The sequence below is a fragment of the Sipha flava genome, unplaced genomic scaffold (assembly GCF_003268045.1).
Source record: "Sipha flava isolate LNK unplaced genomic scaffold, YSA_version1 3_pilon_pilon, whole genome shotgun sequence".
In the NCBI taxonomy this organism is placed as follows: Eukaryota; Metazoa; Arthropoda; class Insecta; order Hemiptera; family Aphididae; genus Sipha; species Sipha flava.
In genome coordinates this window covers 4,387,593-4,411,823 of record NW_020273108.1, presented here as the reverse complement: position 1 = coordinate 4,411,823, position 24,231 = coordinate 4,387,593, and the positions used below count along the sequence as shown (strand labels likewise).

Sequence of the window (24,231 nt, the reverse complement as noted above, 5' to 3'; positions counted from 1 at the left end):
AACGAAAATGGCATTTGACACGCGTTATTAGGAGTTTTCAGTGGAAAATTTTATCGATAGGATTACTTGGAGTTGATCGTGTTTAATTGTTAGCGAATCGAAAAAAAAGCAAACTTGTCAGTCGAACAAGCACAATTGCAATATATTGTGTTTCGCGTCTAAACGTCGTGTTTACGTACAGTTCGGTGAAAACCGAAGTCTCCAAGCCGTGCAGTACGTCATCGCACGAACACACGGTTTTTTATTTTTATTCGAAACGAAAAGAGGAAACGCGAATAAAACCCGTTTGGGAAAACCGACGGGGCAGGTGTGTGAATGTTGTACGTGGCCGGGAATCGGTTCGGGCGCGTCGGCGGACGGCGGGGTCGCTTTGAGACGGATCCAAACAGCTGGCAACGGATAACAAAGGAAAACAAAGAAAACCGTCGCGGCGTTCCTGAGCAACGGGTGTGGACAAGGGGAGGGGCGGAGGGAGTGGAGCTATGGTCGCGCACCTGGGACCGGGTCGGTGCTCTCGCGGTCCGGCCGGAACGACGTGCTGTTATCGCGGGCCGTTCGACGCACGCTGCGAATCGATAGGGAGGAGAGGACGACGGGGGAACGAGCGACGTTCACGTTCGCGGCGGAGAGAAAAATGTCAAACGTCGTGCGGCGGCGGCGACGGCGCGCGAAAACCACGAGAGAAATCGACGCGGCGGCTCGCCAGTCCGGCCAACAGCATAGCGCCGACCGATGCGGCGGGTCGCGGGTGCGAGCGCGAGAGAGTACTCTGAACGGGCGGCGGCGGCGGCTTTGGGTGTAATAGCGACAGATAGCGCTGTTATCATCAACGTGAGGACGGAGAGATGATAGGGGAGTGGAATGGGTGGCGAGAGGGAGCGGTACGCCATGGCGTCGTTAGCTGTAGTCTCCTCCATGAGGAACGCGCGCCAGCATTCGATATAAATGGTTTCCGAGAACCCGTGTGCGCGCCTGCCCTTGAGTAAGGGATAGCAGTTCGAGGTTAGTAGCGAGGACACCAGCAGTATTACGGGCTGCAGACGTTGGCGCTCAAGACACACGGACACGCGCGAACGCTGGACCGACACGTAATAGCCGCCGTTGACATCTTCGCTGTCGTAGTCCCTTCGACCCCGACGTTGCCGTTGTCCACTTATCATTTGCCGGGATTATTGTTATCGCTACCGCGTTTTGGCACCATCGCCGTTTACTGCGCGCTAGCGCGCGCTTATTTCCGTTACGGAGCGACACGCGCCGCTGTGAACGATAGGGGTTCCCAGGGATCGGACACGCGTCGTCGTCGTCGACACGCCGTCGTGCGGCTGTGCGCGCGCGAACGCAAACGTGGAAACCACTCGCTCTCGAAGATGTGATCGACGGACGCGTGGCACATCTCCATACGCCACCCGCAAGTACGCCGTCCAGTTAGCCCTGATTGCCGGAGCCACCAATTGTCGCAGCAACATGGCGTCCCGTCGCAAAGAATATTTGAGTAAGTGTGTGTGTGTGTGCATGTATGTACGCACTCATCTAAGTAGTTATAGGCTCGTCCTGGCCTCTTAGTATGATGGACTCCGTATCGGTAGTGCATTGTGTTGCTTCAGCGATCTATCACCGACGTGTACAGTTTTACTGTTTGTCAACATTTGAGCTTGTGACAAACCCTAATGGTTATCCCAGTCATCTATGGGCCTGTAGCCACAGACTGATTTTCATCGCTGATTGTCTTTGTGATATTCCATGACAATTTGTTGATTTTACTGGTTGTGTTCGTAAATTTACAATAGAAGTATTACATCATCACTAATAATGTTTTCAACAATATTTTTCCATTGTTATGTTTCATGTTAATTTAGTGTCATCCACTATCTTTTGAAAACATGAGTTTAATGTAAATATTTAACAAAATATGTCATATTCTTATCATTGTGTGTTATCAAACTTCCTTAGTACAAACGTTTGTTTTTTTATCCTAAATTGAACACGTATTTAGAGTTAATCTTTTGTTACCGTCTTTGTTCGTTATAATATGTTTTATTTTGTATATTGTCTCCATCACATCCACTACATAAATATATATATATATATATATATATTTATATATATATAATTAAATTGATAGTAAATATCAATTTTCTTATAACAGAATTATAGGAAATTGCTTAGCTACAGAATTTTTGTTTACATTTGATGTTTTTCTATGATTAAAATTATTCATTATGGCTTAGTGTTTATTGTTAATTTGCATTGAATACTATTCTGTTTGTGTTAGTTGTTTATTTATAAAGGTTTAAATTGTATTAGTTTTTTTGAAAGTATTTGATTCATTTCAGTCTTAGAATATATTTTTTCGACTAAATTGTATTGTGTTTCCAATACATTTACAAAATGAAAGAAAAAGAAATATCAAGTAAGTATCCACTGTGTATATTAGAAATTTGTCTGTGTTCTCTAACTAATTTATAACCTGATTATGAGAATTCACATCACTATTCTAACATTTCAGTTTCAATTATTTAATCATAACTTAATTTATTAATTTATCTCTTAATCTGATAAAGCTAAATATTTGTCAAGTATAGCTCTTGGAGTTGCTTATAGTTATAAATATATATGATAATTGATTATAGAATAAATAAATAGGCTATGGGATAGGGGTTTTTGAATACTAAAATTATCTTCATACAGTTAAGCTCATTAGAAATGTTGCATCAATGAATAATGAATAATTTTTCCAAAGAACTACATTTTTATTCTATCTTAATATGAATGTCGCCTCACCTCTACTACAATAGTTCTCTGATAACCACCATTTCATATCTGCATTTTTATCAATAGATTTACGAATAAAACTGATTCTGAACTTAATAAAATAAATACTGTTTTATTTATTTATATTATACCAATATAATACAAATTAAAAATGTAATCTTAAAAAATTATATATAACAATATTAAGGTTATTTATTGTAATGATTTTTTTATTTTTTTTTAATACTTGCATTAAAAATACATTTGTCTCAACAATTAAAAGATATAAAGACAGAGAAAAGAGAGAAAAAAATATACACATGCACTCATATTTACATACAGGGTTGGGCAAGATACTTAAAAAAAGTATGATTTATGCATTTAGTGTATCTAGATAAAAGATACAAGATACAAGATACTTGTATCAAAGATACATTGATACTTTTATATTTCCAATTTAATTTTATTAACTTTTAAACATAAAAGATTTATACAATACACTATACAGTCCATATTCTATAGTACTCTATATACAGTAGGTACTTATAAATTCATAAATATTAAATAATACAATAAGTCAATACATATTATAAAATATATCACTATAAATTATAGTCTATAATTCATTAATACACCAAAATTACATGAAAATTACATCTTTATTTTTACTTATATATAGTTAGTTTATATTATATTATAGTTATACATGTGTATAATTGGTTGTGGTCTTATGGATTACGGTTTTAAATTAAATGTTATATTTATCAATAAAATCTTGATTTCCTTTAAGAAAAATTAATTTTTCAAACATTTTATCTGATAGATTAGATCTACTGGGTGAGTGCACAAAACTAGCTAATGAAAATAAATGCTCAACAGGAGCAGATGAACACAGATTTGTATTATAATTTATAAATTGTTTTTTTATAGATGAATAGTTATTTAAACAATTTAATGATTTGTTATTTTTCTTAAAGTAGGTGATTAATTCAAGCTCATTTTTTGATTGCTGTTTATTTTCAACTTGAGAAGAAAATATAAAAAAACTTTCTTCGGAATCTTTACTGGATTCATGATAACTAAATTCATTAATTATTTTTTCAGTAGTATTTATACATAAACTCTGTATTGTTATTTTTTTTTTGGTGGTCACTTATGTAATCTGGAATCCATCTTTATCTTTTTCAGTTCATTGTGAAATACTTTATAATATACAATATAATAAATAATAATAGATACATTACTTTTATATGTAGTTGAAAATTTGTAGTCAATTTAAGAAATCCAGAAAGTATTTTATTTTCCTTTTTAACATATTGACATGTCATACACAATATTTTTACAGCATAATCACAACCATTTTGTTCAGTAAAATAATCCATTAAAAAAAAATAAAAAAATTGATATATAATATATCAATCCGTCCAAAAAGGTCTAACGAACAGGTAAATTCCTAAACGGCTCCGGTTTTGTACACTACAAATTCTTTCCCACTTTATACATACTTAAGGTACGATTTGGCTAGAGCGACTGCGACCGTGTTTCACTGCGTCAATGTTATTATATGTACCTTAATTGTGCTTAACAAATTTACCCGATATATGATTTTTTTTTAATATTTTTATTTATACATTTTTTACATTTTTTAAATATTTTTTAACATTAAAAATTTAAAATTTAATATTATACTATACGCTTTTTTTTTATAATTTTAATAATTTACATAGTGTGCACAAAGACATTTTTAACCACACCTCTTTTGAGACAGTCCTAAGTCTGTATAAAGTGGGAAGGACTTTGTGGTGTACAAAACCGGAGCCATTTAGGAATTTATCTGTTCGTTAGACCTTTTTGGACGGGAGCCGTTTGGGAATTGACCTTTTTGTAAAACGGGAGCCGAAGGAGACGACCCATTTTTTAGGTGTAGCAGGTGATCTACCGTATTATATTATTTTATATTACACTATTATAATACGCAATATTGCGATAACAATTAATGACATTTACATAGACAAATAATTCTATTATACTTCTATGGATATTTACAATATAACTACGAGTCATTAGCAATGTTGCTGGATAGGTTAGTTTCAAATTGTTCGTTGGTCAGAATTTTTTCTGTAATGCATGCATCTGAATTTTATAAAATAATTGTTGATGAAAAATCAACTGTAAGTATTTTACAACTTCACAATTAACTTCCAAATGACAGTGAAATGCCAAATTGTAAAAAATGTGATTCTGAAATATTGTGATCAGAAAAAAAAGACTAGCTTCTGGTGAACAACGTGAGTACCAAAGTTTAAGATGCGTTAAAAATCTTGTATCTTTTGGGAAAAAAAGATACATGATACTTCCATAAAATGTATCATGATACAAGTTACAATATACATTGTATCTTTGATACTGCCCAACCCTGTATATACATATGTATTAAATTGTATTACCTTTTATTTTAAGAAATGAGTAAAGTTTCTTAAAAATATTATTAAAAAAATAAAAGATAAATTGATGTGATACATTATGATAAATAAAAATTGTATATAATGGCAAAAGCATTTGTATTTCAATTTATAGAATAGATAAAGGAAGTGATAGCCTGGAATATATTTCATATTGCTTTAAAGTATTGTGTACTATTTTTAAAAAATTCATGTTTTACTTCAAAAAATTCCTATAACCCTAATGTCAAATTTTAAACACCATTTTTAAGTTTCCTGTTTTGATTATTTTATATATAGAGTATTTAGGAATCAATTATTTTTGAGACTGAATTTACAATTGTATTATTTTTTTAATTATTCTTAACATTAAGTTATTTATATCCATTGCTTAATATAGAAAAAAAAAATGTTAGAAAATAAATTTTTTTCGACTAGGTATTTATTATAATTTCTTTCATTAGGTTTCACTTTTTTAATCGCATCTCTTTAAATTTAAATGTTATCAAAATTAGGTGAGTGTATTATACTTTGATGGTTAAGTATTTTTATTTAAGTGTATAGCAATGCAAAATATAAGGCAGTTATGAGTAAATATTGTGTCAAATTTTTTATTTTTGTATACATAAATAAATTATTATAATTTTTATAGCATAGCAACAAATATAAGAATATTGTAAATAAATAAATGGATTTTTTCCGTAATAATTAAAATATTTTGAAGATGCTATGTATTTTCCAATTAATTTTTTTGATCACTAATGAAAAATATTTTCATACAAATAAAAATTTTCTAAAATAATGAAGTTTATCTAGAAGTAGAATATGCAAATATTTGTATTTTTTTAATTATTTTTAATAGTATTTAATTTAAAGCTTACTGTTTCTTTAAATTAATGAGTACATTTTTAATTTTATCGAAAAATTCTTTGGTAGTTTAACTGTTTACATTATTTAGAAGACTATAACATGTTAACATTTAAAATTATTCACACCTTAATAATGCAATTGGAAGAAGTACCCTTTATCATTGTTTTTAACAAGGATGTGTAATACTTATGGATAAGTGTACATAAATTATACACATGTAATAGGGGCAACTAAACAGTAGCTCGTATCTCATCGTAACATTTTTACAAAAAAAATTTTTTATATGATTTTATGTATTTGATAAAGTTTAAGAAATAGTTAATTAAATTACCTTGTTTACATCAGCTCCCTTCCGGGCAGTGAGCATGAAAGTTGGCAGTGCTAGTATTAACTAGTAGTAATAACGCTCCTGTTAATTCAAGCCCAATAATCGAATTCGAATGGTTCTTCAATATGGTGTTCCAAGCTGCATTGGTAGCTATCCCTCGTAAAAATAATTCACAAGGTTCGAAATTTGTCCGTCCTTCTCCTGTTTGGTGGAATAACAATTGTACGGTCGCAGTTAAAGACCGCGCTATAGCTTTTCGTAAATTTCGTAGAAGTTATTCCATGAATACTTTCTTAGTTTACCAGAGGGTATGCGCCTCCACACGTATCACCCTTAATTCCGCCAAAAGACAGTCCTGGCATTCTTTTTGCTCTTCTGTTAACCCATCCATTTCGATTTCTTCATTTTGGTCAATAACTAAATGTTTTAAAAATTCACAACGCACCTTCGGATAGATACCCTGTTAATGACGACTGGTTTCTAAGCTTTTGCTCAAAGGTTGCCCCTTCTTATGTTCCATCCCTTGCAGAATCTTACCCCGTTGATATCGTCTCCACTTCAGTACATCCTCAAATTCTATCCAACGCATTCACGCTAGTCGAATTAATGTCTGCTATAAATCACCGTTCTTCTGTAGCCTCAGGGCCTGACTTTATTTCACCACTATTTCTAAAACATCTACCACAAGATGCCTATCCGTTACTTCTTAATATTTTAAACCGTCTGTGGCTTAACAGCTTGATTCCTCCTTCCTGGAAAGAATTCGAGGTTTTCCCGATTCCCAAATCCAATGGCGAGGGTTTTCGTTCTATCTCCCTTTCTTTGTCTTTTTGTAAGGTTGTGGAAACAATTTTAAAAAATCTGTGGAAAAAATTTTAAAAAATCGTTTGGATTGGTGGCTAGAATCCAACCATATTTTTCCCAGTAATATGTATGGTTTCAGACTTGGCCTTGGCACAATGGACTGTCTCGCTCATTTCTTGATTTCTTGAGTCATATTCACTATTTAACGATTACATCTTAGCCCATTATCCTAACTCATATCTAGTCTCCACGGACGGATCCGTTGCCAAATTATCCGCAGGCTATTCTTTTTTCATCTCAAGCCTTTCTATCAAGTACTCCAATAATGCTCCCTTATCCGCCTCATCTTTTACGACAGAATGCCTCACTATATTGGTAGCTCTGCATACCATTAAAACCTTAAATGCACGCTACTTCGTCATTGTCTCAGATTCCCAGTCTTGCCTCATGGCTTTAAATACCTCTCCTCTTGTCTCACACGTTTCCTATCTCATTCTCCAAATTTGTTCTATCCTCCTCTCTCTCTCCTGCCTTGGGTATACTATCGACTTTTTATGGTTCCCAGTCATACTGGTATTTTAGGCAACGAAATCGCAGACGCTCTTGCAACTTCATGCTATTTCAATGTCCCCTCTCCGATCAAAATTCCCTACTCCGATTTTACACCCAATCTCAAGGCTCACACTTTGAGATTGTGGAATCGAAAATGGTCAATCCTACCTCCAACCTTCGCTGTTTCTTATTGCCTAGTCTGTCCTCACGTCCTACATTTTCCCTGGTTTCAGAATATCCCTATTTCCCGTAAAGTCATCATCTCTTTTTCTCGCCTCCGGTTCGGCCACAACCGCCTCCCGGCCCACTCATCCCATTTATCTCTTAATGATTCTCCCTTCTGTACTCGACACGTTGATCCTGCTATATGCAATGCTTCGCATCTCCTCCGATGACCATATCCTTCGTGTTGTCTCTGTCGACATTCCCTCCAATGGCGATGTTACGAGCAACACAAACAGCAACCTAACCGGCAGTAAGAGTGCGATTGCGTGTCTTTATTCTGAATTTCTGTTATTCAGTTAATCGGTTATAATGAATTGATATCATCCACTACATTTTCTGACATTGACGACAATTATTTTTAGTATTTTTTTCTTTTTAAAACGCTTGCACTATTACTTGAATTCAACAAACTGAGCTGAGGTGGACTGGAAACAGAATAGCACAGGAAGATTTGATATTGTAGCGACCCATTTTATAATTTTCAATATACAGACTTGTAATTAGAGCAGGCTAAAGCCCCAGGGTCTGTACCTCAGTAAGCGCTCGTTGTCTCAATCTTTTATATAAAACTATTTTACAATCTTATTCGCTGTAGTATAAGATTTCAATTTGAATATTTTTACTGTACTAAAGTATATTCAAGTATAAACAAGTAGTGTTTATATTTAGGTTAAAAAGAGTTATGTATAAGGGATTTCGAACCAATCAGTCCTAGGGCCCTCAAAAGTTCTTGTCCGCCCTGCTTGTAACAACTTATTTATAAAGTAACTTTAGTTCTATACAATTTTTGAAAACTGAAGTAACAATGTTTTCTTATGTCAGCATACTAACTAATTCCTGGTAGATCCAATAAGGCCTTGGACAAAATTATACAATACTATTCGTATATTTAATTATTAATTAATATAATATTGCTGCTGAGTAAATTAACACGATTAACATGATTGTCTACATATTTTTAGCATAATATTAAAATGTTCCTAAATTTATATAATATAACATGAATCAAATTAATATTCTAATGCTTTTGGGCTGACACATAATCTGATACTAACTGTCACCGACACAAGGAAATAAATCTCCCTAACTCCCATGGCCAAACTTTGGCGTTGAGGCTGTGCAATAATTTTATCATCTTCCTTTATGACCTTAATGTTGTTACTGCACGTTAATACACACTACTACTGCTTAATGCACTCTATAATCAGGCATGTAATTTAGGGGGGGATAGGAGTAATCGCAATCTCCTCCCCAAGACTGTATTGTAGTAATTAATAATTAATGAAAAAAAAAATTGAATGTCATGTATCAATAGAAAATATTATTTTTATTGTCCATGCTTGCGTCACTCTCATATCGATTTTTTATCTATGGTCACTCCAAAGATGTATAATACAACTCCATGGTCATTACTCAAAATATAGTAACGAATTATGTAACTACGACAAAAACTGTTTTTATGTTCGTTTTATTTTTTATTTATTTGTTTATACCCGAACGTTGTACTGCCCGGTGCATTCGTTTTATTGATTTTTTTTTTATTTTATCAGTAATCCTGATATCCTTTTTTTAGGAAAAGAGGGGGGGTTAGCTTTTAAACCCTCCCTGACTATGTCACTGATCGCCTCCCCCCAAAATAAGTATTCATTTACGTGCCTGGCTATAGCACTAGAGTACGTACGTGAAAGCAGAAAAGAAATTACTTAACATTTTAAAATTAAAAACACCTTAATATTTTAAACATCACACGACGTTTTTCTTCACACGTGCTTCATAGTAACTGCAATAGAAGAAGAACATGAATATGTCAAAATTATTATATTTATTCTGTTGTATTGTTGTACTTGTATTATTAAATTCCAATAGAACTGAATTTTATTTAAATTGATTATTATTATATAAAAAATAAACGTTGATAGGATTTATTTCCTATTTAAAAGGAAAATGATAAAATGTATTCATTAGTATAAGGGCGTATTGAATTCCTATTGGAATAAACGCTGTTTATGAATAAATTGATTGATGAAATTAGCATATATACATTTTTCAGATTTTTTGTTTTTTGTCATTTTGTTTAATTTTTTTCATATTAGCACAGATTGCATGAAATCAGATGGTGCACTCACATTGTTTCCTGAAAATGTAAACAATCCATACTATATCCAAGACTACTATTAAAAAAAAAAAAAAAAATTATTTATCTATGGAAAAATATTATTTGTATGATGAGTATCACTGCATTTTGTTTTTATGACACTATGATAATGCCAAATTTGTTTACTTGTGAAAAATTTGAACTTTGGTTATAGAAAAATGTTTGTAGAATGCAGTTATTTCTATGTGTTTACCCTAGCATAAGAGTGATGGTGACATTGCTTTCAATATTGTTGAATTGGCATGCATTTACATTTTCAATATAGGGTTGCACCATCTGATTTAACACCATCATCAATCTGGTTTAATGTAATCTATACAAATATTAGTAAAATTAGTAATATTTGGAAATTTTAAATAATTTTTACATTTGAATGAAGTTTTATACTTTTAATAAAATTTAAAAATGTTATTATTATTTTTGTATCTTATCCATTTTATAATTGTTTTTATTAAATTTAAAGAGTCTTAAAATATTAGTCTAACCTATGTATTAAATATACATGTTGTATTTATTATTTACATATATATTTGAATTGGGTGTAGAGTAGAGGGCATATCAAGTAGTTTTGAAATTCGTTAAATATAGATTTTCTTAACTTAAAGTAATCAATAATATTGCAGCATTTATTGGTTGTAAACTATATTTTTTTTCTGAAGTTTTCAATCCAAGGATTGTTTTGCAGTAATTTCTATGCCTTTGTAAACTGTGATATTAAACATAAATTTATAAGATTAAAAAATTTGTCAGTTTTCAAAATTGATTTTTATTGATTTAATTACTAATGACTTTATTTTTACCCCTTAACAATGTAAATCATGCAGGTTATAGTATACATTATTTCATAATTGTTGATAAAATTTAGTAGTTTTATTTATGTGTTATACAGTTAAATATATGTTTCATTGACTACAAACATAAAAATGTATTTATGTAATCAAGCTTAATTTTCTCTTAAAAATTTTAAATATGGTCGAAAAAAATGTTTCAGACTCAAAATATTATAGATGGTTAGACAAAAAACCTCTATCAGAAACAGTCTCATGGACTTGTAAAGAAAAGTTTTGGCTAATATCTGCTATACATCATTATGGAGCCCAGGATTGGTAAATATGTTTTATTGTATAACATAATTTCTTACAGATATAATTTTTTAATTAGTAAGGACTATATACTTAATAAATAAATGTAATATGTCTTACATAATTTTGTCTGTAATTTCTTAATACTAATATTAGACATATATGGTTTTTATAAAAAGAAATTAAAAAGTTTGTAAATCGATTTATTCTATACTACACTAAACGAACAAAAGTTATCTGCCATAAAAATTGTATAGAAAAAAAAAAATAATTACAACCAATCTCATAACTAAAGACCTGATTTATATGCATTTTAAATTAAAATATATGCATGCAAAAATGCATTAAAAAAAGTCAAAATACACAAAAAAAAAAAAATGCAAAACATTCAAAATAAAATTTCAATTTTTATCAAATTTTATATTTGATTTTAATTTTGCGGTGATAATTATTAATTAATTTTATTAAAATTTTCAAAAACAAAAAGTTAGATGCAAGTATGCAATAAGAAAATGTATTTGTTTAATTATAGAAATTGTAAAAATAACAAATTGAAAAAATATCTAAATAAATAAATAAGAACATATAAGATGCAAATATTTGATCACCCATTTATAAATATAATTAGTTAATACTTACTGTAGTCGAATACCAGGAAAATAAAAAAATTGCTTATTTTAAAATGTTGGTCGAAATGAAAAGGAGACAATATATAAACTAATGTTATAATACATAAAAATATGAATACAAATTTCTACGAACGTATTGTAAAAATTGCAATGCATGTTTACCCATACAGGCACACTCAGCGCTGATGGGTGTACTTGGTTACAACATAATTCTTGCTAAAAATTGTAGAAATGTAGCAGTGGTTGTAATAATGTACCTATGTTGTTTTGAGTATTTTATCATTTTATCAACAAGACTTGATAAAATAGGTAAAGCCATGTCTCCATTATAAAACTTATAACCAACTTATGGAAGTTCAGTAATTTATTTTCAGTGTCTGAATATTCTTTGAGATATAACATTTTTGATATACAAAATGTACCTGCATATAATCTGTTTTTTTTATTCAACACCATTTTGGATTGTTTGGTGTTTGAACAGTTTTTTGTTAAAATGTGCAGAACATGAACTAACGTCAGAATTGCTAAAATATGTAGTATAAAATATTGATATTTAATTAATCAATTAAAAATTTGTAGACACTCATTGACTGCATGTATTATACATGCTATAATAGCACTTGCATTTTATGCTAAATTCGGTCATTACTCATGTGTAATTACTTCAATAATTTCTTGAAAAATTAAAAACTTAATTGCATATATTTTGTGAAGATTCCCTGTCAGAAAAATGACTGTGTAGTTATAATATAATCAATTATAGAGTTTGTCACACATTAATTTACATTGTTAAATGTTACTATCAAATAGTATACAAATTCATAATATTACATTTTTAAATATATAGGAAATCTATTGCTCAAGTTCTTAAAAATGTTGGAGAACCACATAGACCTAGAGATTGGTATTCATCAAAAAATTGCGAACGTCAGTTTAAAATGATTATATCCAATTTTAAAAAAGAAATCAAGATAAAGCCTTTCAATAATGTAATGGAACATGTTGTTGAAGTCATGAAAATTAGTAAAGAAATTATATTAAATATTTGAATTATTAAGTAATATTTATAAATAAAAAATATTTAAAACAAATTTTTTGTAAACTTTAGAATACATTCGTGAATTACAAGAAACAAATGAGAATTTAGTAAATAAAGTAAATGGTATGTGCAAAGTTTTGAATCGCATTAAACAAGGAAATTTATCAAGAAGTGAAGCCATTTCACTTTATTCAAATGCAAGAAGGTTATTATTATTAAATTTTTTTTTTGAAATTCAGATATTTGTAAAATGTGTGTTTATACATATTTTAGAACTGAAGTCGAAGGTAAACAATATGTGGAACAACTTTTGATTAGGCAAACTACTTGGTTGGCTTCAGAAATTTCCAGCTCTGGGTTATCAGAGGAGGTATATTTGATTAAATACTTTTTGTATATCTAAATTAAAAAATTGATTTATTTTATATTGTTTTTAATTAGTGTCTTCATAGTTATATTTAATTTTTATTTATTATATTCAAAGTTAAATTATTCTTATATTTTAGCCAATTAAATGGAATGCGCCATCTGCTCCTTTATTGACAAGTCTTCTAAGATCGCGTAGTACTATATCAGTTAGTAGGACTGTAACTGCTATTACTGCTACTGCTACTACTTCTATACTACATCCTGTAGGTGGTACATCTAGGACTAGATCTGGAAAATTATTATCAACATCTCCTACTGTTAGAACTCCTACACAAGGTAAATTTTTTTTATCTAAGTATCAATTTCATAATACATTTTTATTTTAAGATGAGTATTTTAATCAATAAAATAAATAAATTTATAGTTATAATAATTATTAAAACTTATTACCATTATAAATTATTAGGAACTCCTACACTTTCCAAACTGCTAGAAGCTCCAGCAAACCCTTATATACCAAGTCCTCAACAAGCATCCCAAAAAAATAAGCTAAGTAAGTATAGTATAAGTAAATAATTTAATTTAAATATTGATGCATATAAATAAATCATTTTAATTAAATAAAAAAATTATGATTATGTACAATTATTTATAATCAATTGATACAGAAAGTAGCATTTAAAAATATTATTTTTTAGATGATATTGTTGGAACAGATAAGCTTATTGGAAATACTTCTAGAAAAGTGAGTTTGAAAACATATACTATTTTATAACAACTTAATTAGTATATTTTGTTTTAATAATTGCTTAATAAAAATCATTTCTATGTCTGACTGTCATTTTAAAGTTTTATAGGTATGAAATCTGATTACTTCATATTTTTTCATTTTATTAATATTTTTTGATAATTTGTATTCATTTTTTATAATATTCATAACCATTTAAAATGTCTAACATGAAAATAAAAATTTAAATAAAACCACTGGTAATCTATTATTATCAATAAATTTTGTTCCTAAATATTATTTAAGTTTGAAATTAATATATTATAATGTTTTATTGTACTATATTAATTTTTAATGTATATGATTTAGAGAATTTATGTAATTTATTGTTTTTAGTTAAGTCTGGATTTTAATGTTTATTAATATGTTAAATGATTGAAGTCCAGATTAATTAATTTACTGATTTTATTTAGGGTGCCTTAAATAATTCATATATATGGTATACATTTTATGACAAATTAAATTTTTTTTCCAGAATATATATGTAATTTATTTTTATAATTTGTTATAGGAGAACTCACCGTCAACATCATTGAATAAAGTACGAATGGATAATACATCAAACTCTGGGTCTTTTAATCAGACTAATAGAATTGATTTATCAGCTTCGAAGAGACAGACACCTAAGAGTGTTGGTTCAGCAGTTAAAAATGGATCTAAAGCAAATTCAAATATTGTTAATTTGTTAAGTGATAGTGATAATGAAGAAGGTGATAAAAGTCTAGTTCATCAAAGTCTCCAACCAAAACATTTATTTGAAGAGAAAAATGATAATATTACTATTAATGCTAGTAATTGTAAAAGAATTGAAACCAGAGCCACAAGAAGTCAAACAAGAGCAGAAGGGGGTTTCAAACATTTGAATGACACTAAACTATCTGGTGGAAAGAAGGATCATGAAACTCTGCGACAACATAGTGGAGAAACTCAAATTACTGAAACTCATTCAATTGATGATGAATTGATTGATATTGATCAAATCGAAGTTGAACCTTTATCATCAGTTCAAGATGAAACAATTAATCACACACCTTCCAAAATTACGAGATCTTCTGTACAAAGACTTAAATTAAATAGTCCTGCAGAAAATATATTACCCATTAAAATGAAGAATAAAGAAATAAATAATCAAATGTTAGAAGAAATTTCAGCCAATTTCGTTTTAAATTCATCAATCAAAAACGTAGCTACAGAATATAAAAATGTAATGGTTGGTCAGTCGCGAATTGACAATGGAAGTTTATCAGGGTGTCTTGTTCCAGTTGATGCATCAACTGTCAAAGATGGTATTTTGTTACGTAAAGATGGGCAATCTTTCCCACATCCTGCTAATACTTTAACTACGTTTGATGGAAAAGTTATAAAACAAAAAAGATTAATTGAAATTAAAGGAGCCAACTTGAGGTGTATTGATAGTAGAAGTGACGCAAAATACTTGGCGTTTTCCAATCAACCAATTGTTGTCGTCAACAAAATTAAAAAACCATTCAATATAAAACTAGCTTCTTCTGAGGCAAAAGACAACATTGATGATATTCAAATAACTAATAGTGAAATAAAAAAAACTGTTAAATTACGTAATAGTTCACAAAATTTGAATCCATTAATAGAAAATAATTGTTCACACACTGATGAAGTAATTATTATAGATGATGATGTCAATATCAATGTTGATGAAAATACTAAAAATAAAGATGAATCACCTTGTAATAGTGAATCACAAAACTTATGTTCAACAGTAGCTGGAACAAATGATAGTGGTTCAAATATATCAGGTAATTCAAAATCTGTTGGTTTTCAGTTAAATTCTAAAACTAAAAACGATAAAATACCAGAGAATATGTTAGGAAAAAACCATAATATTTTAAATATTTCGTCAAAAAAATCAAAAAACCATGATGGTATCCATAAAATTGGAATTAGTAGTAACATAAATGATACCAATAGCCGTTTTATAAAAGAACTTGATTTTGATTTTGATCAATCAATTTCTCAAACTACATTAACTGAATTGTATAACGGTGTTGAAGAAATTGTTGAAATGCATTCATTTGATAATGAAGAATTAAATTCATTGATTGAATGTGGTTCTTTAAATATTAACGTAACGGAAGAATGTCAAAATGTTACTAATTTAGATCAAGGTGATTCTTCTGTGAGCGTGAGTGATTCAACTATTGGAGCTTTTGATACCTTTGCTCAGATTACCAGAGTTTCACAAAATTCATCTAAAGAGGATAAGTCTATTAACAAAGATTCAAAGACTATTAAACAAGTTAGTAAAGATTTAGAAAGTGATGAAGGTATTACTCAGTCTGCTGATGTTGACGGTCAAAGTACAGCAACATCAGTTACTGCTATACCTATACTACAAGGTGTAATTTCAGATGTGATGAGTAAAATAGTTTCTGATCGTGATGCACCTTGTAAAGTAGTTGACTCATTAAATGAATCTACTGATGAAGTTGTTGAAATAAGTAGTGATGAAGAAGAATTATCACATATCAAAAAACAATTTCCATCTACTGCTATTGAAATTGAAAACCCGGTAAAAAAAATAATAATGCACAAATTGAATGAAGAAGAAACTAATAAAATAAATTTACTGGAGACAAACTCAGTACTTATAAATAAAAATAAAAATATTTCAAGAGAAATCAAAGAGACACCTCTGAATAGTTCGGAAATAAAAAATATTAAAAGTCATATTTCTAACATGTTAAAAAAACCTACAGCTAAAAATGTCTCAAATGCAGAAAGTGTTCTTTCTATAACAGGATTAGAATCTAAAGGTACTAAAAAAAAACACATTGCCTTGGAAAATGAAATTAATATTAGTTCTGAGGAAACAGGAAATGAAAATACATTTAAAGAACCCGAAGTGAAAAACTTGAAACTAGAAATAGCTGAAGAGAGATTGAGATGTAGGAAAGATTTAAAAATTAAAAAAGCTATAGATGAAAAACGCTTGAAAGAAATATTTGACAAAAAAATTGAGGAAGAAAATAAAATAAAAGAAGACGAAGAAAAAAAGAAAAAAGAAAATGATGAGAGGAAGAAACGAGAAGAGGAAGAAAGAAAGAAAAAAGAAGAGGAAGTCAGAAAGGAAGAACATGAGAGAAAAAGAAAAGAAGAAGAAAGAAAAAGAATAGAAGAAGAAAGAAAAAGAATAGAAGAAGAAAGAAAAAGAAAAGAAGAAGAAGAAAAAAATATAAAAAAAGAGGAAGAAAAAAAAAGAATAGAAGAAGAAAGAAAAAGAAAAGAAGAAGAAGAAACAAGAAAAAAATATGAAGAAATTAAGTTAACTGCAGCAAACATTAAACAAGAAAAATTTGACGAAATCGATGAAATGAATGAAGAAATATTACAGAAAGCAATTAATTCTGTAGAAATGAATTTTGAAGAACAATATGGACATAATTCTGGAGGAATAGTTGTCAAAGATGAATTTGAAGTTGAAATTATGCAAAGAGCTAAAAAGAGACAATTGAAAAGGGCAAAAATAACCGAGTTAATTAAAGCGAGGAATATTAAAATGAAAAAGGCAAAAGCTAAAGAATTAGAAATTGCAAAATTGAAAGAAAACGAGTTAATAATTAAAGCTAGAGAAGCTGAAGTAATAAGAGCAAAAGAACATGCAAGACAAAATGAGCATAGAAGAATTAATGAAATCAATTTGCAAAAAGCTATTGATGAAGAAATTGAGAAAGAAAAACAACAAGCCCTAACTGCTGAGATCCATAGAGCAAAAATAGCTGCAATTAAAAAAGAGAAAGAAGCTATACTAAGTAAAAAACAAGTTGAAGATCGATCTGTATTGAGACGAGATTCCATAAAGAAGGTTGATGTTGATTTGGTGGATAATTCAGATTTAAAAACAATTGAATTTGGACCTCATGAACGTCAAGTTACTAGAGCTAGGAAATTGAAAAAACTTGAATTGAAATTAGACAATTCTAAAGAAGATTCAATCAATATTAATGATCTAAATAAAACTGAGAAATTAGTACAACCAATGCTTGAGAAAAAAATGGAAATAATTGCATCAACAATTAAAGAAAACGTAACTAAACCAGCTGCTAGAATTCTAACTAGAACCAGAGGTTTAAAACACGAAGAAAAAGTTAAAGAACACAATTTTGATTCTAAGAATGTGAATGATGAAAACAAGTTAAATAATTTAGATACTTCTACTGTATTAAATGATTCGTGTGAAGGATTAATTTCTAAGGCCCAAGTTGATGGTAAAACTAGAACTCGTTCTTCTTCGTCATATAAACAAGTTGATACTGTTCCAAAAGTAACGGTAGGAATGAAGAAAAGTGTGACTGGTACTCATTCTGAAGTTTCGACCTCAAGTTCAGAAATTCAAAAATGTACTGTGGGTTCATTTTTAGAACCAAAAAATTTTAGAGCATTGACTATACCTCTAGTAAAATTAAATTCTCAAAATTTACCAATTTTAAAAGAAAAAATGGATTCCATGAAACAATCGTGTATCAAAGTGTAAGTGTAAGAATATTTATTATATTTATGTCTGAGAGTTAATTAATTAATTTTTATTTATAGTGTGACTGACGAACTACCACTTTCACAATCAGACGTTACTAATGATAAAGAAAAATTATTTCAGAAAAGTGGTCGGAAACGTCATGTTGTTGTACAAAACGAAGAGTTCCAAAGGTATATGATTTGTCAGTAATTACCTGTTATTATATAATTATGTATTTGTTACTAGTAGGTATTATAATAAATGAATTAAAAATAATTTTAGAAAATATATTAAAAATAAAATTAAGAACTAATTTATGTTTAGTAATAGTTATTTACTTAATAATGGTGTTTTGAGCAAAATTATTTGTCAACATTCTTAATTTTATTTTAATACCCCAATTGATATATTATTAATACTCCCTAATTAATATATAATATCGAAAAAAATTAACTTTTATGTAACTTGAATTTGTGTATTCAAAAACAAATTAACAGTGCTTCTAGGTGATGGGTTTTCTGTTGGTTAAAAAAAAAAAAAACCACTAAAAATGTTAAAAGTACTATTGCTTCATAATGATACCTTTGTCATGCCACTCTTATATACCGTATTATATCCTAACCTATCCTTAATAATTGAGTTGTACAATAAATTCGCCAATAGTTATTGTTACAGTTATCAACAGTGAAGACTGTATATTTTTTATAAATTTACAAATACCATGTGGTATGCAATAACATAAAATATCATTGATATTATATAAATTAGAAATTTGATTTTACTAAGGTTATATAATTCTTCTTCTTTTTTAGCTTTTATAGGCCATTAAAGGGCCATCACTGCTCCACATAGCCTCCTCCATTCCTCTCTATCATTTCCGAATTCTTCCGGGTTCTCAATCCCAAGTATCTTTAAATTTTGGTTGGGCTCGTCTATCCACCTTTTCTTCGGCCTGCCCAATGGTCTCTTGCTTTCTGATTTCCAGTTAAGCGCGTCCTTCATTATGCCTTTCGATCTTTATTTGTGTTCAAGCCATCTCATTTTCCTGCCCTTGAGTGTTTGTATAGTGTCCTCTTCTTCCAACAGGTCTTTAATTTCTTTATTGGATTTTATTTCATATTCACCCTATCATTTTTTTTTTTTTTTTTTTTGGGACTAAAAATGCGTCGTAGGAATTTTCTTTCTTAAACTGCCAGTTTTCTTTCGTCCTCTTTTGACGTTGGCCACGTTTCGCATGCGTATAGAATTACTGGTCTAACTAAAACCTTGTATAATTTCATTTTTAATTTTTTTGATATTACCTTGGACTTGAAGGTTTTCTGTAACGCGAAATAACACTTGTTTCCAGATTTTACTCTCAGGTTTATTTCCTCATGGTAACTATTGCGACTATTTAAATCCACTTCCAGATATTTGAAACATTCTACTTTTTCGAAACAATAATTTCCAATGACCAAATTTCTATTTTGGTGTAGTTGATTACCTCTTTTAACTACCATATATTTAGTTTTCCCTTCATTTATCATTAGTCCCATACTCAGCACTCTGGTTATCAGCTCCTTTATAATGGTTTTTATGTCCTCTTCATTTAATCCAATGTTATATAATTCTACTAGGGTAAAAGTCACTTCTACAAAAAATATAATCGGTGATGAAATTTTGATATGATGTGGTATGAGAGAAATAACATTTTTACTGAAATCACCTGTATATTTCAACAAATTTTCAGTTCAATTAAGAAAGGTTTGGTGTCCAATAAAAGTTACTTTTGCATAAATAATAAATATGACGAAAAATTAGACATATTTTCTCAGTCTATTGTGAAATAAGTTTAGATAATAATTATTTCTCTCACGGAAATTGGTATTTGTATTTTTCTATAGTTGATAATATTATAATTTATTAGTTTATAAGCCAAAAAATGAAACTGTTTTAAATCAAGCATTTTGGGCTTAAGTTATTTGTTAGATAACGCTATACTCAGAGTTCTATCTATAATTTAATTAATAGATTAGTATATGAACAGTCAATACTGTCCAAATTTACTTCTTGCATGAATTTTCTATAATTTTTAATTATAATTTATAAATACCTAACGTTAATATTTGTACTATAATTATTAGATCATAATATGTGTATAGAGCCATTTGTCAATAAGTATAAACAAATATTAAAATGACGACGTTTGTGAGCTTCTTTCAACCTAAAATTTTAGGTTTAGGATAAGTAGGTAATTGTTCCAATCTAAAATAATAAAATATCTTTGACGAGTCTGGATGATTCAGTTAGTGTTATACTATATATATATATATACACATATTTAAAAATTTTAAAAAATTTAATTTATGTTGGTCTTAATCTATGAATTTGAATTTTGCAGTAAAAAATCAAAATTTCAAAATGACGCAAGAACTATTAATGTATGTTTTTCCATTTTTATCAATAAAATATATTTTAATTTATAAGTAAATAAATAGCTAATTCAAAATTAATGTTTATTTTAGGTAAAATTTGCACCAACTAAAAGAACCAGGAGCCATGATCTTGCACGAAAAAAAAAAGAAGAAGACATTTTAAAGTAAGATTCAAATTTTCATATTTTGATAACACTTTATTTTATAAGCACCATGTTATTATTATGGCTGGGTTAATGCAGGTTTGATGCATATTTTTTTCTGATGTCCCAATATGTAGGTCTGTATACAGAAAATGTGTTTTAAGTGATACTGATTAATTTAATGTAGTTCTTTTTTTGCATGTTTTTTTTTTTATAAATTTAACTCCAAATGCATTCTTAGAGCATTTTTCAAGTTTTTAGAATATTTTTCAGAATTAATCGATACATTCTTAAATATTAAGATGTTGATTACGCGTTTTGGGGTCTGTTTACTCAAAATTTGCACGTTTAGTATATAATCAACTGAATTGATAAACTAACATTTACGAGCATATTGGCTTATGTATCAATTTTATCAAAAATATATCAAAATTAAAATAGTCGAAAGAAGTTTTTTCTTTATTTACAAGAGTCTAACACCAATTATAAATGCAAGTTATGAAATAAATTGAATTTAAATTAAATGTAATTATTAAATAAATAGGTACCTATTTTATTATCAAATAAATACAAATATGTTTAGTGACATGATTTTTATAATACTATTTTTAAACTATATTAAATATATTTTTGATGCTTTTTATACGATTTTTAAGCATTTTTGCATATTTTTTAGAACTTTTTTCCTTATTTTTTAGAGCATTGTAATTCCAGCCCTAGTTATTATTTTTTTACTGTATAAAAATTTGTTTTACCATTGTTTTTATTTTTCATCTATTATATGCAAATTTTCATATAAATCTGCTAATTGGTAAAACGTTAATAATAGCATATAAACATTATTAAGTAAATTAATATAAATTTATCAACAGTGATCTCATAAAAATATTTACAATTTAGTTTTATTATTAACTGCTTAATTTTTTTCATTCACACTCATCAATATATGTCGCAAAAAAAAAAAGTTATATTTGAAAAAAATATCCTGGCTCACTAGTGTTTTTTTTTTTTTTGACTATCTATTCTTTTTCATTGAAACTAAAGAAATTATAACATTTTTATTTAATATGTAATGCATATTAAAAAAATTTAACATTTTTTTGATATTTTTGTTTATCCCCATGCTAAAAACGGCGCACTCTCTAACATATTTGTATAATTAGTATTAAAGATTTGTTTAACTTTTATTTGCTTTAATATATAAGTATATAAGTGCTATAGTGTATACCTATATTAATTCAAAATATATTTTAGTATCAAACGTTTTGCAAACACATTATTAAAAAAGAGCGTTCTAAGGGCCATTATGACAGACATACAGAAGAAGAGTTTGTACATTTCATCATGTAAAAACCAGGCCAAGGAATTATATTTAGAAGAACAAATGGTTATTAAACGGTAAGCAATGTGTAATTTTATTTTGATTGTATTATTATATTTTATTATTACTTATGTAACAGGCCACTCAATTTAAAATCTATCAGAAACAAAATAAATATTGGTTTAATTCAATCAATAGGAGATTTACAGAGATATTTTTTGATTATGTCACAGAATAACGCTATGGTAAATAATACAGGTTCTATAATTTATTGTGACACTATAGAATTTCAAGAAAATCTTAAATCAAATATGAATGTAAGTTCAATATATAATAATATAACATAAATTATCTAGGTTTTTAATATTTTTGTTTCATCTGTATTTAGTTCTATCACTATGCATTTTCAACTAATGGCGGATTATCAGAAAAGAAGAATGATGAAGATGATAAAAATAATATTGATGACGATGATGAAAATAATACTGACGACGATGATGAGGACTATATCAATGTTAATTATAACATTGATGATGATCATTTTATAATAGAAGATAGTGAAAATATTGGTTTAAATGAAATTAATTGTGAAGAAACAGTTGATTGCATAATGAAAACTATAGATTTTAGTACGGATGAATCCTCTAGTGATTCTGAATCTGATAGTTATTTATCAGTACGCAAGAAAAGAAGAAAAATTGACCAGTCTTATGTCAATACTTCAGATTCTAATATAGATAGTGATGATTATGAATCTGATGTCTAAGTGAATTGTAATTATAATTAAATTTGGAATATATATGATTATAATTTCTAAGACTGCTACAATATGTTTTTTTTCTTTTATATTTTGAGTTTTAAAAAACATTAACTATATATATAATATATATATTCTTTTTAATCAAGTTCGGTAAGTTTTAGTTAAGTCAGTTTCAAGATAAAACTATATTTCAATACTGAATTGACTTTTAATAGATATTCACTTGTACATTTTTAATGTTCTATTTCCTTTACTATTATTTTAATTAAATCATATTTCAGCAGTCATAGACTTGGAATTCTCCTGTTTTACTACTGATTTTATTAATTTATTTATATTTTATATGTTTTAGGATATTTAAAAATTCCAAATTTAGGGATTGTTCCTAAATTGTATCAGAAATGTGACATACTAACTATGTGGAAGTGATTAGCATATTATTATTTGTCATAATTTTTTCTATGTTGTTAAGGTAATTAAACTACAATTATGTATATTTCATGATGAAGTTTGTTACCTTATAAAATATTATGTAATATAAATTTATACATATTTAAATTGCACCTTTTTAATGAGTAATTTATTAGATCCAGTACTATTAAAATCTAATAATAAAAATTCATAAAAGAAAACTATATCAATTTTTATTTTTAATATTTTAGGTATAATTTACGAGCTTTCTCAAATTATAAGACATTTGTTTTGATAATGGTGTTTAGTATGTACGTAGTAAACTTTGATTAAGTGATGTTAAGTTTAAAGTGATTAAACTAGTAAATCAGGTGTTTGCTTTGTTGCGAGTTGTAACCTCAAATATTAACTATATTAGTTTTTAATATGTTTTTGCAGGTTGTTTGGTTTTTTTTTTTAAGTATATATTTTTATAATTCAATTTTGTATTTTCTACATCTATATTTTGTTGAAAAAAATTCACATGATAATAAAAAGTGTTACAAGTAGTTTAAACCACCGAATCATATTGATTTTGATGTTTTCACTTGCTTCAAAATTTTAATTTATAAAACAAATTTCTTTAATCATACCGTATAAATTATATATCATTCCATGA

The 24,231-nt window shown here is 28.6% G+C and overlaps 1 protein-coding gene across 1 annotated transcript; it reads left to right on the top strand.

Annotated features, from left to right (window-relative positions):
- The first annotated feature begins 873 nt into the window (after window positions 1–873).
- On the top strand, window positions 874–23,720 carry LOC112688733 (uncharacterized protein PFB0145c-like). Its single transcript, XM_025562078.1, has 16 exons — window positions 874–1,492; window positions 11,118–11,232; window positions 12,685–12,860; window positions 12,946–13,081; window positions 13,150–13,246; window positions 13,383–13,581; window positions 13,712–13,798; window positions 13,944–13,990; window positions 14,544–18,538; window positions 18,602–18,715; window positions 20,905–20,944; window positions 21,029–21,102; window positions 22,336–22,479; window positions 22,542–22,719; window positions 22,791–23,175; window positions 23,515–23,720. The coding sequence occupies exons 1-15, from the start codon at window positions 1,465–1,467 to the stop codon at window positions 23,166–23,168; spliced, it is 5,808 nt and encodes a 1,935-aa protein (XP_025417863.1). The 5' UTR covers window positions 874–1,464; the 3' UTR covers window positions 23,169–23,175; window positions 23,515–23,720.
- The last annotated feature ends 511 nt before the right edge of the window (window positions 23,721–24,231 follow it).

What these genes read in the sequence shown, in the direction of transcription:
- LOC112688733 (XM_025562078.1), top strand. Translation starts at nt 1,465, where the DNA reads ATGGCGTCCCGTCGCAAAGAATATTTGA. An exon ending in GCTCTGGGTTATCAGAGGAG is followed by an intron (nt 13,247 to 13,382) that starts GTATATTTGATT and finishes CTTATATTTTAG; the next exon opens with CCAATTAAATGGAATGCGCC. An exon ending in ATCTTAAATCAAATATGAAT is followed by an intron (nt 22,720 to 22,790) that starts GTAAGTTCAATA and finishes ATCTGTATTTAG; the next exon opens with TTCTATCACTATGCATTTTC.